The 19,514-nt window shown below is 42.6% G+C and overlaps 1 protein-coding gene across 1 annotated transcript in view; it reads left to right on the top strand.

The window, feature by feature from the left end:
- The first annotated feature begins 8,418 nt into the window (after positions 1-8,418).
- The window catches only part of setbp1 (SET binding protein 1), a 29,231-nt gene continuing 18,135 nt past the window's right edge, over positions 8,419-19,514 (top strand). The window contains exons 1-2 of the mRNA XM_079561377.1: positions 8,419-9,133; positions 15,365-15,926. Coding sequence (XP_079417503.1) covers positions 15,501-15,926 — 426 coding nt within the window. The 5' untranslated portion in view covers positions 8,419-9,133; positions 15,365-15,500. The remainder of the gene's footprint in view (positions 9,134-15,364; positions 15,927-19,514) is intronic.

The following is a 19,514-nucleotide window of genomic DNA, read 5'->3' as shown; positions in this document are numbered from 1 at the left end:
TTTAGTTAAAAGTCCTTTATAACTTTTTCCGGGTTAGTGTTTCTATTATTAACCAATACTGCCACCTACTGGAGCCCACTTGGTACAACGCCAATAATTGTAAATAAGGAAATAAAATAAAAAAAATAAAAAAGGGGGTGCGATTTTCCTTTTTTTTTTTTATATATATTTTAAAACAACAAAAGGTATTACATATGGCAATATTGCTGGGTTGCAGGTGACATCACAACATTCTAAAGGCCTATACTATTATATAGAGGAAAAATAATTTTGTCTTAGAGGAAATTTTTGGTCTTACAGAGAGATCATGGACCCAGTGACTGATATCAATGATCATTTTTCTGATCCTTGTGGAAGTGTAATGCTGTTAATAGGAAAAGCATTCATCATCATATTCTAGAACCTGCAACCCAGCAATAGCCTCTTCGATATCCTTTTCAATAAAATAACCCCAAAAAAAGTAAAAAAAAAAAAAAAAAAAAACAATAACAAAAACAATGATAGAAAAACAAACCAACCAAGAAAAGGGGAAAAGCAATAAATAAATGTTGTTACAGATATGCGTTCACGTGACTCACAGCCTTCATAGAAGTCAAAGACCAAGGTGGGGGACATGTAAACAGCCACGGTCCAAAAGCTGCCTCAGAGCCGTCTCTCCAGGCATACTGACAAATACCAGCAGTTTGAAACCACGAAAAGCTCATGTCTTTGTTTAAAGATCTAATATGCATCTCAATTTAATTTAAGACTATTTAAGCATATTTTGGGTGGTGGTTGTTGTTTCCAGGTTCTTGAATGTGATGATGTCACACTCGCATATGGGGGGCAGGAGCCAGTTGTTTCTGTTGTATGCATTACACTTTCACAAGTCATATCTAAAAAGAAAATGTATGTACTGTATGTATCATTGACTGGGTCTATGATCTCTATGTACAACACCAAACATCTCTTCACAAACAAAATATTTATAGGCATTTAGAATGCTGTGAAACCCTGAAACCCAGCAATACCTGTCATTTCAGTTGCCCCCAGTCTGTTGTCTGTCATTTCAGTCTGTTGCCCCCAGACTGTGGAATGCCCTGCCCTCTGTGGATTCTTTTAAAAAGGATTTGAAGACATGTTTATGTAAGAAAGCTTTTGGTTGATGGATTTTCACTAGTGTCACTTTAATTTTACACATGTATATACATTTTCATATTGTTTGCAGTTATCCATTCTCTTGTTCTGCACTTTGTGATTTTATCAGTGAAAAGCACTTTAGAAATACACTTTACTGGAAGGTATTATTTTTAGATGTTAAAGGTTTTTTGCTTGCACCAAATGTGAGCACAACGTTTTCAAAATTTTCTCTATGGTGAGCTCTTCAAAAAGTGTGGGGAGAATACTTTGTCATTGTATTTAGTTACAGAATACTGAATACTTGCATCGAAATGTATTTTGTTGAGTATTCCGTTACTTTGTACAATCAGAGTACTTTCATGCATGATATTTGTGTATGTATATGTTGTATAAGAATAAAATGTTGAGCTAAGTTTGTTCGAAGGCCTGTGATAGACGTGACTAATTATGAATTAAAACCCGGGAAGTAAAGACACATATTCAACCAAAAGAGACAGGTGATCAGTCCGTCGCTCTATTCTGCTTTCATTAAAACGTTTAGACTTTTCAAATTCAAGCTGTGATGCTGTTATCTTTAGGTGTGAGCTTGACACTTGCCTCATGGGATTCCCTTCTATCAGTTGGGGAGCTTTTGTGATGCATGCACTGCTGAGCACATCCTTACATCGCATCTCCATACAGCATAGCCCACATATCCCACTGGATTAGACACGGCTCCTCTCTTCTGACCCACTACGTACCCCACCACACTCACACACACAGACATGCACACCAGTGACTTCTAGTCCCACTTTTAGCTTGACAAGAGAACTGTGAAGGATCAGCAAGCCTAATGCACCCCTCTTATTCTCCACTCAGAAGCATGCACACTTGCCACCCTGCGCCCTGACAGCTCACAGATGTAACTGACAGGACCGTATGTGCCCAAGCAACCATGAAGACAAGAGAAAAAAAAAACTGTCTAAACCTTGCCATGTCAAAGATAGAAGTCTTCACACCCATCTCCAGATAATCACACTATGCAGCATAATACACGTGGCAAGTTCATGTGTGCTATATCACATTACCAGACGGTAATGTTGTCAACCCAGTAAGTACTTTCTTGAGTGAAGCCGCAACGCTGTTGATCGAATTCATAGGAAGTGGGTGTGTGAGGACTCTTAACGCCACCACATCCTGCCACTGGAAAGAACTTCTAGCAGGAGACTGTTCACATGTCTACTGTAAACAACAAGTGCAGACCAGGTGGTTTTCTAATACATTCTACTTTTCCTATTATTTGCACAAGATAGCACAAAAAGATAGCAAAGCTAACCCACATCTACAAAAGAACATTGAGACTATAATGTGCTCTTCATTCTGGTTTATAGCCAGGTCTCTTTTCATCCAGAAATGTGGCTCATTGTAATTTCACATTAAATTATTTGAATAGAACAACCAAAAATGCAGATGATGAATCATCAAAAAGACGATTTTTAGTTTTAGTAATATTAAAAATACAACTACAATTTATGGTCAGTGACAGAATTAGATATGTATAGTATTGATGTATTGTTTGCTTAAAAAGGTTGACTTGGTTATCGATCTGCCTCATCGTCCTCTTCGTCCACCATAACCACACACACACCACATTCATTCACACAGGCATGGGCTGTGTCTTGCTCAAGGACACAATTGGTCAGCAACACTCGAAGCCAGAATTCAAATGTTTTGAAATCAATTTCTACTTTTTTAAAGCTGTAGACAAAAATTGTAACTAACCACTGAGCCACTGTACAAGATGATTCAGCATAAACCTGTCATTGCTGTGTCATGCATATGTTGTATAACTTCTCTGTTGGTGAGGAAGTTTCTGTAGGGAGTTTTTCTGTATGTTGGGTCTCTCACTGTTTCGATCTCTCACTGCACAGACGCAGCTGCCTCTGACCACAAGCTCAGTTATAACACAACAGGATGTTGTTGGGTGGATATCTGAGGTGTGAAGGTTTAGACAAAACCACCACAAACGAACTATGTATTTCTGTGAGATTATTGAGCCTCTACAATAAAAGTCCTGTGGTTTGTGATTGAATTGTGAACACATTACAGCAAATACAAATGTGTGAACTTCTCTGACAGGCTAAGGTCTCTATAAATACAAGCATTTCATTACGGGTTGTTTATATTGATGAAAAACACCTCAAAATGATGTGTCTTAATGACAGCGGTCTCTCCTCTCTTACCAGCTTGTCTCTGTGAGATCTTGCTGCTCTGCTTTAACTACAGGTAGCCAAACACTGGGTGTATACATCATGTCACCTTCCGAATGTTGGCATTGTCAGTATCACTGTATCTTTGGCATGTTTGTTTATGGTTTGAGTTTTACCACAGTTTAAGTGGTCTTGAAATGCTTCGCAATTTGCCTTTAAAGGTTGACAACATTGATGCCTTATTTTTCTTTACATGGAAACAGGTCTATGTTGTTATGTTGCATAATATGAGCTTGATTATTTATTTTCCTCCTCCACAACATTCCTACACAAAACTCCAATGAATATGCATCATTACCTCAAAGCACTCATATACTACTTTCATTATGTGCATTCCAGACAAACTCAATTTAACTGTTAGAGTGGCATCTGTAAACATGTTAAAGGACTACTGTATATACAGTATATCGCAAGAATGACCACAGAATGAGCTTTACTGTTCTGGAGGAAGAATGTGACCCACCCATTTTGCAGCAGACAATCAAAACAAACAGAGACAGCAATACTATAGGTCACAAAATATTCCTACAAAGAAAGAAAGAAAGAAAGGACAGCTAATAGTGTGCCTCTTATGCAAAAAGAATGGACATTATGCATTTCTTTAAGCTCTTTTATACAGTTCATTGAACAAGTAGGACATGATCTAAATAGGTGAGATGGAAACTAAGGTACATCGTAATGTAACTTACTCTTTTTCACTGGTTTTAGACTAAATCTTAGTTCAGATGTGATGTGAATGTTACAGACATCATGCCTCAGATAAGATGAGACATGGCCTAAAGACAGAAGGAGATGAAACTAATGAGAAACGAATATCTCATGTAATGGCTTTTTTCAGAGAATGTAACTTTCACGATTTAACTGGCATGTAAAAGTCAAAGCTGCATTGCATACGCACAATAAATCCTTTATTTTAATAGGCAACAGGCAACACAGAACTAACAGTTTCATGCTGGCTATATCAGCTGTCCGCTAAAGGATCAGCCAAAGGGTGTTTAAGCTGGTCATCTCTGAAAGGTAAATGAGTTGAAAGAACTGTCGATTTATAGTTTATGTGGAGTGTGAGGTGCTGAAGATCACCTCTGCGTGGTGTTATCCAAGAAGCCATTTACTTCATTAACCCGGGCCGATCACTGCGGCCCCAGAAATCAACCCTGTCACATGTCCCATTAACTGCCCCTTCTGTCAGCATGGGCCCTCTCTCCTCCTGGATCCATCTCTGTGTAAGCAGCGCTCACAAAACAGTCAGCAGCATACACTTAAAGCATGTTCACTGTCTTGTGTTGCAGGTTACACACTAATCAAGTGTGTCTCTCTTACTGTGTGCTCACCCCATTAGCCCGGTTAGTCCCAGGGGTCCCTCGGCACTGATGAACCCGCCCTTGCCTTGTGAGATTAGTGGACTCCCAGAGAAAAGCCCTTCATTGATTAAACGTGATTCTCCTCTCTTCACAATGTCAGCTCAAGGTGAGTGTGCATCATTTCTAGCGGTTTGGATCAGTTGCCTTTTCCTGAATGTGCAGATCATTTCAAGTGTGCACTTTCCTGCCTATTAATCAAGTAGCTTACATCATCAGATTTAAAATTTTACAGATAGGGTATATGGGTACGATCGTAACACGTTCAAGTCAAATTGCCTTTACTGATTTTTTAACTTGGAACCAAATGAATATGCAAGGATTAGGAGACTGTAGCACAAAACGGGGCAGGACTAACTTTGGCCATGTCGTGTCTATCAGAGGCAACAGAGGTGCATTGATTAAAAACTAACCAGTCACTGCACACTAGCCTTTTAACCTCTGTGTGGCGGTTGTTCATATGACTGAACATGTACACGTATATGTACCACATGTATTGCTATGTGGTCAAACAGTATGATGATGAAATAAAGGGAATTTTGCTATAGAGCTAAATCCGGGCACAATACCGACATTCTTTCAATAAGGGGACAGCAAAAACAAAACAAAACATGCTTAATTGAAATGTTAATTTATCCACAATTTAAACAGTGTAACCTTGTTTACGTGTATTCTTATTTAAAAAAAATGTGAAAGCAACATGAGCCCCATCTAACCCTAACCCAGCCCTAACCCTCACAACCAAAATTGGTGAAGTGTGTCTCCAGCAAAGTCACGTTTAGTGCGAGACCTGACCTCCTTTAGTCAAGGCTCGGTGACTGAATTCTGGGGACTGTATGAGCATTCAACAAGGTTTTTTCATTTATTCAAGAAACAATACATTAACTATTTGATTTGTGACCCTTCAGGAACTTCTACTTCTTGGTTGACACAACATTAGACTAAACCTGATCCAACTTCTTGATAAAAGCGTGATGGGATTTTGTGCTTGATCTAATGGGTAAGCATAGAAAAACCACCCAGGTCTGCGTAAAAAGAACGGACGGAGTTCAATTCTATGAGTGTCTGATGAAGTGTTTCTTGTATCGTGAGCAAGCATTTATTGTGAGATGCAGAAACTGGGGCAGCGTGTAATAGAGATAGAGTAAATGCCATGATTGATTTTCTCATGTAGCAACTTGATGAACATGAATGATGCAGTGGATTTCCGGCAAAGGTGACTAGTGATGGGAGGATTATGGAGATATTTAGATCTGTCTCCCGCTCCTCTCCATCATAATTCAATATTTACAGTTTAAGCTGGAAAAACTGCTCCCTCTTGGCCGCCGGTATCTGGTATCCATGGCAACAGGAAGAGGAGAGCGCGGCCCGTATCTTGTTGCCGCGCGAGCGTGTGTGTCTCTCTGAGAGTGTGTGCGGGTAATGTTTACAGATAGGCTGCGATTGATTGGTTGTCGGGGAGCAGCTGTTGAAAAACCTCACTCTCGGGGGTCTCTTTGTATTCTCGCACACATCCCAAATCAATGAACCTGCACACATGACACGAGATTACCATTCAGAGTCTTGAAATGTCTGCAGACTTCGCCTTGTAATTATTGTGCAAAAACAACATGCACGTGCAACAGTGTGCAGACTTCTTCACACAGGAGTCTCTGGAGAAATGCCTCACATGTTTAAATTGTGTTCATTTTTTACAAATTACTTAAAGAAACAAGTTAATTGAAAAGATAACTGATTTGAAAATGACAAAAAGGACACCCAATTGTTTGGAGTAGAGAGGATTTTCTTTTTGTTCAGCATCATTTTTGACATAAAAAACAAAAACAAATATACTCTATCCACAGACAGAGATCAAAAACACAACTCCAAACAGGGAATCAACCATCTCAAATTGCACAACACGGGACACATTTCACACTGAGCACAGCCGAGGGCTATGGTCCCAGGCTCTTCCAAGTGAGAAGTGTTTTTGAGGATAAATTACTAATGGTACCGACATCACTGATTATAAATAATTAGTTTGAGACTATTCTGTCAGGTAGCTCTACAACGGGAAAGCGACTAAAGGCAGGGCGTCTCACATATAACCAAACTGTTGGAGGCAGCAGATTGTTGTCAGCCCCAGTGGAGAAATGCTGGGGAGAAAAACAAAAAACAAATTGCTGTGGCAGTAAAAACATTGCCGATAAAATTGACTTGCAGCCCAGCTTGAACAGACACACACACGCTTGATTTGTGGGACTAGACAGTGTGCCACAGCAGGGGGAGCAAATACAAAAACACTGTAGTTTTTAAAGTACTGGTTACATGTGAAGAGCAAATTATTACAATCTCCCGGTGAGTGCCTACAGTTAGACACCAAATGATCAGCTGGAGGCCCTGGGACACCACAAGGAAAAGGTCACTCTGACATCATTTGCATCGCTTAATGTTAAAGCATGCTTTCAATACGAGGAAGGTCATAGTTTGCGTGAAAGCTCTGGCTATAAAAAGCAGGATATGGGTAGATTGTGTCATTCTGTTCTCTGCAGTTTTCCACTATATGAATATTTTAACCAGAGGGAAAGCACCAGGTCACACCGACTCTTACCCTGCTGGTACTCAGGCCCACTCAAACAGAAACTTGGTTTACATGGGCTGCAACATTATTCAATACTTCACATGAGTAGTATCACAGGTTTCAGCTCTATGTTAATTGGCACCCACTCAATGATTAACACATTCAAGCCAAGTGTATGGATTAAAATGTTGTATAATCAATGTGTGATACATCTACAACACACGGTCACTCTATACACATTCTTCCAGATGCAAATTACATTCAAATTTCTATTTTTGTCCAATTTAAAGGCCTGATCAAATGTCTTGTTTTTTTTTAAATAAATAAAATCTTTTCTCATGTTTGAAGAATTACTATGCAGGGTTAATTTGTCCCTTCTATGAATGATGAGTCGATTTAAGCCTAAGGATATGGATTACACATTCTATAATCGACACCTGGAGAGGCACCAAGAGCCCCCCACACCTGCAGCACAGTGGAGGCTTCACAAGAGGAGCCGCAGGAAACAAAAAAGGGAGAAACGAGGAGGTATCCAGGCAAGTCTCCCAGTGAAACCACACGTGCCCTCTGTCCCTACTAGTGGCTAATGGACAGCTAATGGAGAATAAAACAGATAAACTGCTAAGCTCTTCCCAGAAGATGTTGAGAGACTGTTGTGGAGCGGAGGGAGCTGTGCAGGAGGAAGACGAGCTGACCAGTACAGGACACCACGCTCTGAAACAAGGACAAACCCAGGAGGCGCTGCACCGTTTCAGAGGATCAGAGAAGATTGAAGGCAGCCAGGTTTCCTCGACCTCCGGGTCAGGTCGCCCCACAATGGCAGCGCGGCTCAGTCGCAGCAGCTCAGGACTAACACCTGAACACTATTTCATTGTGCGCTTGTATAGGCTAATGACAAATAAAGCACTTACTTACTTACTATTGCTCACTATGCAAATGTCAAATTTTTGTAACATTTTTGAAATTCTGTATTCCGGGTTTGTTTATTTGACCCATTAAACGGTCATTACACCGATAGAAAAGTAGGCAATATCACATAGTAGCCTATCCTAAGTACTGTAGTAGTAGAGTCCCACACGGCTATAGAGACGCACTGCCATGTGGAGGCGGTGTCGCTCCTCCTCTCCTCTCTAGCTGTGCGGCTCGGCCACAAGCGCTCAGTCTGCTGGGTGAGATCATTACCAGACACCAGGCTCCAGGACCTGACATTCACCGCGCTGAGAAGTGGAGAGAGACACCCTGCACAGGCGGATAGAGAGTGGGGAACCCTCAACCAGTGCAACCCGTCTCCCCGTGGACCTAAAGCCGAACACGCGCTCCTGCCACTGACACTTCCCCGCTGGATCTCGTCTTGTAGTCGGATGCGTACTTGTTTTGACTGCAGTAATAGCCCCGCTCCTCCTCCTCCTCCTCTCACACCGAGTAGCGGATTTGCTGGGGATCTCTGTGCTGCGCAGTTTTTACCGAGTGACCAGCTACCCCGCTACTCTCTCCAGTGCGCGTCCAACCAAGATCTACCAAGAAGCTTTCAAAAGATACCTTGCATTTGGACAGAAGAGCAAAGTTTCCCCCCCGAGTGGATTTTCTCCCTGCGCGCATCTACCTTGTTTTTGTCATCACGTTGCCAGTGGGATCCAGTTTTTTGCCTCCTTTTCTTTTCCAAAAACACCACTGACGCCATTTTCCACATATTTGCCATTTCCATATATCGTGGCACCGCTTTGACAGCTCCCCGGGAGAGTGTCATCTCATCTGTCGCTGGTGTAAAATGTGTCTAAATGGATTGTAAATGATCTTGATAAAATATTTACACGTACGAGCCGAGTGTGTGACAACATTAAACATGGGTAAGTAGCTCCGCTCCACTGGCTACATTCCACACCTGAGTAATTCCTGCCTGTCTATGTGTTTTGGCCATATTGTGATCTGTAGAGAGAGCTCGCCTTTTTTTCCCCTTTGTTTTTTAATTTACGCATGCCACAAGCTTTATTGCCACGCACGTACTATTTTATTTGCTCCAGTGATTGTTTCATTACAATGTTAGTAGACTCGTGCCCCCAAAATATGAACCAGACACATGCAGCCTGTGTATAGGACTCCCTTCCCTCTGCTCTCCTCACTGTATTATTGCCTTGTTAATGCATTATAACAGTTAATGAGGTCAATGGGATGCAGTGCTCACTAACAACTCATAGAACCTACTCCTCCACTGGTTCTCCACTCTTTGCACCAGATGTGTGTCTTGTACTTCTTCGTGGATTTCAATGAATAGTACAAATGGATGTGGTAAATAAGTCCTAATAAGTATTCGGAAGTTACTTTTTTGGCTACTTGGTGTGCTCGATATGAGAAATATTGCTGTATTCAGGAACTGTCGTGAATGTTGTAATGATGATGTGCTTGTAGCAGAATGTCACACGAAATCTAAACAAAAAATCTGTCAAAGCAAAAAATGCAGGTCAAAAACAGGTCAAAATTGAAAAATCAGGAACAAAACTTTTGTTGTGTTTGCAAACAAGTGTGAACATCTCAGTAAAGTGGAAAACAGCAGTGATATTGAGATATATTGTGGCTTCCTGCGATATGAATATTGCATCACAGAATATTGACATACCGATAATTTGGCAATATGCCGTGCTGCCTTGTTATTTTGGCATTCATATTACTTGTTGTCAATACTTGGAAATATTTCCCAGCGCTTTTGCAAGTATCTGACACATTTTCTCGACACATGTCATGTCTTGTCCCTTGGTCTCTATTACACTGTATTAGAAACACATAATATCCGTGCCTCCATCTTGCACTGCCACTGGTCTCGGGATGCCACCACAACTACCTCTCACACTCACTCTTGGCAATGTATTAATCACCTATGCCGGCAACATTGTGGAAAGCTGAGATGGCAAAGTATGTGCACATGACGTGTTGATGAAAGCAACTATGATTGAATGTAGGCAGAGGCTCCCGATACAAGATTGGGTGATTTAGTGTCGAGAAGTGCTCCCTGGAATTGGAAGTGTGTAACAAAACAAATGCTATAAGAGGCTATTGCGAAGGAATTGACTGACTGTGTTCGATAAGTGCCGCTGGGAGATAATTGAGGTGATTCAAACGGTATGGAACCATCGATCTTGTCTTGTTAACAGGTTTCAAAGAGTTGAAACTCCAGCAGCAAAAATGTATTCAGCGGGCCAATAAACCTCCTATTAGGAAATTAGATCTCCGTACCACCTTTTAAATTAAAGCATGAGAAACTGATTAGGTGTATCCCCCACTTTTTTTCCGAAGCCGGGGTAGCTGGGGTTGAAACAGGATCACACGGGGAAGGAGGAGGGAATGTGAATGAGATCCAAGGACAAATCTAACTGTTGGCAGGCTCTCTTAACTGAGTATCAGCACTGGAGCACCTTTTGGCAGAGTACACAGAAGGGGGAGAGGCCGGGAGGGAGGGAGAGGGAACATAGGTTGGTGAGGTGTGGGGAAGGAGAAAGACAGTTGGGGAGCACGAGAGGTGTTTTTTTTTTCTTTTGCTGACAGCCATTTTGTGGATTCTGCAGCAGTAAAATGGTTTAATATTCATCTGTATGTGCGGGGCAGTGTGGTGTTTGGAGTGCTGTCTGGCATATGGCTCTCTCAGAAGCGCACATAGTTCCCAGTCCATCATTTTATATTATAGCCATTACACACATGGTGTCTGGCACTGTGAGTATCCTTATGCATCCGCTGCCTCCATCCCAGGTGTGTTCTATGCTAATACACAAAATAATAACAGTCATTATGAACACAATAGGCTCAGATGGGGTCATAGTCAGAAAGTACAAGGACTTCCAGTTTGACGGCGGTCTGTCCCCAGTAGATAGTACAAGGCTTTTTTAAAGAGCATCAAATACAGTCTTCAATCGTCAAGGATGAATTTTAAGTTGGGCTGTACAAAATATTGCCAAAAGATTGTTTTTGCAATATTGGGTGACAGAATGTTAATATTGTAAGAATTTACTATGCACAGTGGCGGAGCATTTAGCTCTCTCGCTTAACAGCAAGAAGGTCCAGGGTTTAATCCCGGGGCAGGTGGGGCCTTCCTGTGTGGAGATCTGCATGTTCTCCCTGTGTCTGCATAGGTTTCCTCCTGGTGCTCTGGTTTTCACTGCCACTTAAAACATGCACACTAGGTCAATCCTCCAGCCAGGTGATTCTGACCATTACTGACTATTTGACATCTAGAGATGAGTTACATGAGTTATATCTGCAGCATCGAAGGATGGGTCAGAGGACAAATGTCACTATTGTCAGTATTGAGGAGTTTCATCTGACTGTGAAGTAAACTCTTTTTGCATATACATAACATAAAAGTATGTAAGTTTGATTTTGGTCCCGATTTCCTCATTTGTTCCATTTTAACTAGGGCTTTTTTCTCCTATTGTTTAATCCCGATTTCTGACTAAATTCTTTCCACAATAAAAATAGATACATGTTGCTGATTCATGAACTTAGACACACCTTTTATTCAAAGCTCTGCACAACCAAAACAAATCCTTTCCGCCAGTATCATTTAACACACAAAGATCTTCCATTGTCTCATCCAATTTCCCAAACTATGTGCTGTTTCTGCCAAAGAAATGGCTGTAAAACTGACGATTATAAAAGTCCCATTACTGAGATTGACCAAAGTAGAGACTACGATTTCAATAAAATTTCAATTAATTGCCCAGCCCTAATTTGAAGCTTGTTTTAATCTTGATTTAGTATCATAATAAAGGTCCAGACCATGTCTTGTAGTGCTAGTTTTAAGGCAAACCACATTGTAAAAATAAAATAAAAAAATAAAAAGTCAGAGTAGATCTGTCAATGAAAGTAACAGTACCCAAACTTAAACTTAATAGATGTTGTATTGCTTGTGGAAGTCGACACATCTGTCCTCATGCTATTTGGAAGTACACCTCAGGCAACAGGCTGCTGCTGGGTATGCAGCCTTAAAAGGTTAAGTTTCTACTGCCATCTCTCCCCCCGTCTCTCTATCTCTCTCCCTCTCTCTTCCAGCACTTAGCCACACTTTCCACTAACTGTTTAACTTGTGTACATTATTCATCTTTGTCATGAGTAATTTACTGCAATACTTGTTCTTTAAATGTGATTGGAACATTTAAAAAAAAAAAAAAATCTCTTTTCAATAGAGCCAACAAAATGAAAGTCCTTATGGTACTCAGAAACAGCCTTGGCAGGACATGAAAAGGCTATCTATGCATTGGTTTTTCACAGTCATCTTGCTGTCTGGCACTTAAGAAGGTGTGTGTGAGCAAAAAAAAAAAAAAAAAGCAAAAAAAACTGGGAACTGGGAGAGTAGACAGTCAGGCTTAAGCCAGGCAAGAGAGGCCCGGAGAGGGGTCAGACTTACATAAACTCTCCAACTGTCTGCCAGGAACACACAGCGCTAACACAGAGCACATTACACAGCTTATAGGGCACTGAGCTGCAGTCATGACCTGTCTATGGCGGAGGAAATAGTTGTAATGGTCAGATGGTATTGAGTTGTTGTGCAGAGTTGGGCTGTGAGATGAATCGCAATCAAGTCAAAATTGCAACTGTAATGTCTCAACTAGCAAATCGCAACTGCCATTATAAATGTCATCTGTAAACACCTACCTTGTCACTATGAGTTCTTATTAGTGTATAAAACATAAAACCTGCTAACCCTGTAGTTTAGCCCTCTATAAACACGTTCTGTAATGCATGTTATTCTTGTAGCAAGTTGAGCAGTTTATATTTCAGTCCGCTCTCAAATGTTAATGCCCCTCGGTATGTTTCAAATGTTCACCTCCATCTGAATCTGGATGTCTTGACATACATTGCAAATCTAATCACAATTGCTATATACTTTAAACAAAAATATTGCAACTTTTTTTTCAATAAAATGGTTAAGGGTAAGCACCGAGTTGTCATACAGAGTCACAGACAGAGCGCTAAGTGGAGGTCAGGTTTTTCAGATAAGGCTGTTCTTGATGTGTTCGTACTGTTGCTTTTGGCAGCTGTCTCGTTTTCCTGTCATTGTCGCTGGTCACATGACGGACAGGGTGGCTTTCACGCATGCCACAAGGCCGAGTCACCGACATTTGGGAATAGGAAATGGATCAGACGACAAACGTCCTAACACCACGACAAGATACATGTACACAATTCGCGTACGCAAGACTTTGCCAAGAATACATAAATGGACAAGGTTGAGACATAACCTTTTGGCAAATTAACACTCAAATCACTGGACTGGTGAGAGGAGGATTATTTACAGCACCCTTGAAAGTTACAGGGATGGAAGGAATGACATTTTTCCTCATGTAACTCATTTATGTTGGTGTCATCTCAACAAAATGCCATCATCCTCTGAGCAAGAAGGTCCTGGGTTTGATCCAGTGTGGAGTTACATGTTCTCCCTGAGTTCGTGTGGGTTCCCCGTAGGGCCATGAGATAATAGAATCTCAGTGGGGCTATCTTGATCTGTGACTGTGTTTGAGCTATTATTGCTGTTGTGGATTATGTTTGTTCACTGTAAGCACGTGCGGTTCACTGTGTTACATTACAACTGGGATCAGCGCCATGGTGTGAGCTGGTACCCAGGACTCTGTGAGCAAACTGTTACAGTCAGGTCAAAATATTCACTTTTTTACTCACTGGCCATTTTGTTTTAAAGTCGTTGCTTTGAATTTTCAATAAGAAAAGCCTATTGTTAAAATGGAAGGCAAAGTTAGCTTTAGTTTTAGAATAGCAGGAGTTGTTCCCTGTATCTCTCTATCCCTTTCTCAACTAAAGCCCATAGTTACTATATTGTCACAGGAGAAACAATGTTGGAAGACCCCTGATATAGAGGGATGTATAAAGCACAGCACTTTGAGAATAGTTTTGTGTGTTCATCTGTGTAAATTAATAGTTTACACAGAAATGTGGGACTACCTCGAATGTTTGGCGAAAAACAAGTGAGAGATAAAGGTACACTACAAGCCAAAATTTAAGTGGTGCATTTGGCTATAGTTGGTGTTAATAACATCACACCCTGCAATAGTGACTTAAACCTCCGCTGTACTCGGGTCATTTCACGTCTGTGGGAGCCATGACACTCCTATCATCAGGTCTGGAGATGGCGGTCTAGACTCTAGCCGGGGTTTGACATCAATGTAAACAGTGTCAGTCAGGGCTCAGAATGTGGAACAGCATTCCCCACTTCCAGCTCAGTCATGCCTTGTGTCATATTGACTGATGGGATTCCCTGGAGCTGCATTGAGGAGAGTACTCCTCTGTTTGTTTTGGTCGCTTTCTGTCTGTGTGGCGGCGTGTTGGGAACATAGTGTAACTCGATGGCTTTTCTGTGTGTGCTGCTCGTATATAACCGCGCTGCCCGGTATGTGCAGTGGTCCAAAATAGAAAAGCTCAATCCTTGGAGAAATGGCTGCCACACAAATGTTGCTGTTACGGAGCGGGGAGCAAGCGAGGGAGAAAGGAAGGGAGGGAGAGGAGGTGAAATCTGACAGCAACATTACCACTTACATGTGTACTTATTTATGTATGTATTTTATGTACTTTGTGTATAGCAATGCCACTGGATGCGTGTGTAAAACATTTCAGATGGTGTTTTTTTCCAGAGCAGCTCGTAAACCACATCTGGGGAAAGAATTTAGATTCCTTCCCTCCATTTTTCTCCGCTGCCTTCTCCCCCCCCTCCTGCACGATTCCCCCTGCCTTCTGCTGAGCTGAGAAAATTAGCCTCTTTCCCTGTTCAGTCTTTCAGTCAGCAGGCTAACTTCAGCTGAATTCAAACTCTACTCTGAACAAGAAAGTTCACCATGATACTTTACTGGTAGTTATAACTGTATATTACAAGTATCAGTTCAAACTAACTTCTACTGTGGGCCACACTGAAGTCTATATTATTCCTATATATTCCATACAAGCCTTTAATAGTCTTTTCCAACTAAACACAAACATATAAAATATTTACAACTCACTATACTGTTGAACTACCCTCCTAATAATATTAACATAAACATATTTTGTGCCGACAAATGATCTTGTATTTGCCCTTGTTTTTGCAGACTGTCCCTGGCTTTGCTGTGTTCCTGTGGGACCATCTACAGAACCCCAGTAGCTGACTGATACAAAGGGGAGCCCCATAAACTGCTTCTAACTGTCCCAGGTTTGCCCATCCTCACGGGTCCAGCCGGAGAGTGGATGGAGCCTCGGGACCTGGTTGGATCGGCCCGACCCAAAGAGGCGGAGTTACAAGGAGGAAGGCTGGGACCGAATGGAGATGACCAGGAAGGAGCTAGAGCTGTCAGTTTGTTGCGTGGTGATGATGCAATTAATGGTGCAATCAGCGAAGGGGAGGGGCTAGAGGAGCACAACGAGGGCCTGGAGGAGCAGGAGTTCTCCATCAAAGAGGCAAGTTTCCAAGAAGGAAGCTTAAAGTTAAAGATTCAGACCACCAAGCGAACCAAGAAGCCCCCAAAGAACCTGGAGAACTATATTTGCCCTCCAGAGATCAGGATGACCATCAGACCTCCTGTGGGAGAGGGAAGGAGTGGGCGACAGGGGCGAACATCTGGAGCCGCGGCACGAGCCTCAAAGGAAGAAGAACGAGGACCACCCCGTAAAAGGGTACGTACGTGGCCACCACTTTTTTCTGTTTGTGTGCTCCAATGCCAAGTTTGAAAGGCAGTCACTAATATGGTTTGTTTTGCTGCTGCTGTTGTGTAGTTTTTGTGGTGACAGTCAGCAAGCACTGATACCCCAGTGAGATGGTGATCATTCTCTGTCACCCAATCAGCACACTGCTGTGTTTAATACAGCTTTTAGTACCAATTTCACACTATTGCACAGGTGGGTGTTGAAACCTAGACTGTTCAAGCTTCTAATAAAATTCTGCTATGGCTGTAACAGAAAGACAAACAGCATTTAAAAGACAGGACAGTTTCTCAACGGTTCCACATCGTAGGGTCAAAGTTTGCTGTGTAACTTAGACCACGGGCTGAGATCACAGAGCATGCATGCACATGCACAGGAGCTGAGAATAGGGTTGACATAAGCGAGTGACAGCTGGTGTCTGTCCTCTCCATTTGTGGTCATATACACTGGCACCTTTCCTGTCTCCTCTTCTCTAATGCAATCAGCTTTGGCAGGTCACGCCCCTCGCCCCCCTGCATCATAGCCTTTAGTCCTGCGCAGCTTTGGAGTGTGTCACACTGTGTACGGACAGCTCCTTTGGGGAATGGGCTGTTTGCTGTGTTTGTTGACCTACACGACGGCGTGTGTGTCCAAACCTGACAGCCATCTTGATGCCGCTGAGCTCCACAGGCTCAGCAGGAGTCAAATGTGCTACTCAGCGCTCGTTTTCTCTGCCAAGCATTAATTAATGTTTTAAACATGAATCTGAGTGGTTCTTAGAGCTACTTAAATGTTTGAGAGACTGGGAGTTGCAGGAAAGTACCTCCAGGTTGGATCAAAAATTGCCGGAACAAATGAGATGACATTATTGAGCTAAAGCATTGATTTCAATCAGATATATTTACTAAGGCTTTTATACATATGTGCATGAAAATTGTGTGTATATAATAATGGGACAGGTGCACTTTTAACCTGCTTTTTCACATATAAATTAGTAGTTGTGTTTAGTACAACAAAAGAAGCAGAACCACACTAAACAATGTCTGGCAATCAGCAGCATAGACCCCATGTGAAAGCCCACTGCTACAGTCTGATTGACACAGAGGTTGTCATAGTGACAGGGGCAGCAAGCTGCTCTCTATTGAGGTCTGAGGTTTTGGGAGGGGAGCGTGGGATGTGTAAGTGTTGATTGAGATCAGTTTCAAGCTTTCGTTCCTCAATCACGCCCCTACCCCCCACTGCACCAACACTCTTTCCCCTCAGCCCAGCCATCACCTGCCACCCCACAAGTGTAGCACAGGCCAGGATCAGTGGAGAGGAACGGGCTAAGAAGCGCCACTCAGCTGTCCCGTTCCTGTCTGTGAATGTGGAGGTTAAATACTCCCTTTGAGCTGTGAATGGGAGGTCTGTCCAATATTTCAAAATCATATTTTAGTATTTTATCTTGTATATAATTTCCTTTACTATCCCTTTTCACTATTGGTTTCCCTCTCTGTTGTCTTGTAGCAGATGGTAGCACGGGGCAGCAGCCTCTACCACAGCAGCAGCAGCAGCAGCCACAGAGCAGGAGATGAGAAGAGAGAAGGGGGGTGCAGAAAGAAGAGGTGGGGGTCAGGCATATGGAGAGCCTGGTTAAGGGGCCCCACGGAGGGAGTGTGCAGAAGGGGGCAGGCAGCATACAATAGATGGCCATTAGGACGGAGATTTGACTCTAATAGACAGAAAAGGAGAAGGATAGACAGGAAGATAAGTAGACAAACATCTAAAATGGTGGCAAGAAAGCTGGCTTGTTGTAACAAAAGCAGTGACACGGAATAAGTGCAAACCCTTTGACTTATTACTTTGCATTTCTACTACCTCAGTTCTCCAAGTTACGTTTAACTGTACTTGCTTTTGTGTTAAAAGTTAACACTAAACCAGAGTGCTGAAGCTAACAAAACTAGCCAAAAGGTCATTAAAACATGACCTTTTATATTTTGGTTTACATATTTTTCTTGATGCTCTTGGGCAAATCTCATCCACATTAAACTTTTTATAAAACACTATGAAACAATCAAATGTACGATGCTAAGAGAGACATGAGTGTGACAGAAAGGAAGGGATACTAAAATCATGGCTGTCATTGTCAAAAGGAATCTCTCTCATGTTCATTGCCTCTACTATGAGTGGGCTCCTAACAGCCTGCTGCGTTGGCGGACAGACACACACAGGGAGGATATGATGGGCTTCTCGCTCTGTCTCCAGCTGACATCATGCACATGCTGGACGTCCTCTCACACACTCTCTTTGTCTGCGCTGGCTGTGTGCATTTACAAGATGAATGCATCTTCTAACGTATTGAGTCCTGGGTCAACCACTGCATCATTCCCCACACACGGATGCCCACACACACTTAAAGAGCTGTTCCTGGTCCAGTGGTGCACATTGGGGAGCACAAGCTAGCCAAAGCTACAATGCTCTTTCTGCCCCTCTATCTTGCACTCACACACACACACACAAATCATGTCAAGCAATGATTGCAGTTAGAGAGTCTTTTTCTGGTTATCTGTCCAGCTCTCTGGACGTGCCAAATGTGCCTCTTAATCCATTTTCCTATCTGTGGCAAAAGATAAGCTCGGGCTTTTCTAGGAGTCCGCGGTAGGCCTGCGTGTTGTTGCTAATGTGTGTTTGTGCATTAGTGGATGATGCTATATGCGCACTTATCTTGTCCTGACAGCCCCAGTGCTCAGTGGTCCCCCTGGCTGTGTGTATGTGTGTGTGTGTGTGGCTGCGTGGTGGTCTCCCAGCAGCGTATGTGTTTGTCAAGTGCATTCGCAAGAAAATTAATGCGGCCACAGTCGCAACGCCAAGTGTGTGTGCATGTGTGTGAGATGGTTAGCCTTTTGATGTGAGCTGTTTTATCCCTGGCTGGGATGGCAGTTGGTGACCTGAGGGACTTGATGAGCTCATAAAATAGACGGATGTGTACGTGCGGGCGTCCCAAGGAGAGCAATCCTCCACTGATTTATGAATTTGCATGACTTTAAGGGTCACCTCTAATACAGCCTGATCAGACTGTCACTCTGGGTCTTTTTAGTGCGTGTCATTTTGGTTCAAAATAACAAGGTTTGACTTGGATATGCATGTGGCCTCGCACGCTGCCTGAAGGAGTGGGAATGCCGAGGGGCGTTTCCTGGTGGTGAATGGGGGATGGGGCATGTGTGTTTGTGTGTCTGCGTATGGGGAGGGGTGAGTGATTTAGCACCGTTCAAACACCAGCTGTCCATCTGTGTCTGACCCCATACACACTCCGGACACTTTTGAAATGGACCACTCCGAGCATCTAACCTCTAATCTCCATCACAGACCTGGGGAAGGCCAGTACTCATTTTTCTTCCTCAAACACCTCAGCTGTTCTTTCATCAGCGCCACTACAGTGAGGGGCTGCGGCAGTTGATCACACTCAATGACTCTGCAAGGTCATTCCTCGTGGTGATACACACAACTATTATAGAAATGAGGACAATTGCAGCAGAGGAACTCTGACCCCAGTGGCTTAACATGATAGCCTGGACTCCTGTGCAGCTGTATAAGCCTCAGTGT

The sequence above is a fragment of the Gobius niger genome (assembly GCF_951799975.1).
Source record: "Gobius niger genome assembly, chromosome: 1".
Taxonomy (NCBI): Eukaryota; Metazoa; Chordata; class Actinopteri; order Gobiiformes; family Gobiidae; genus Gobius; species Gobius niger.
The sequence above is the reverse complement of the archived record's forward strand: the minus strand, read 5'-3'. Positions and strand labels throughout refer to the sequence as shown.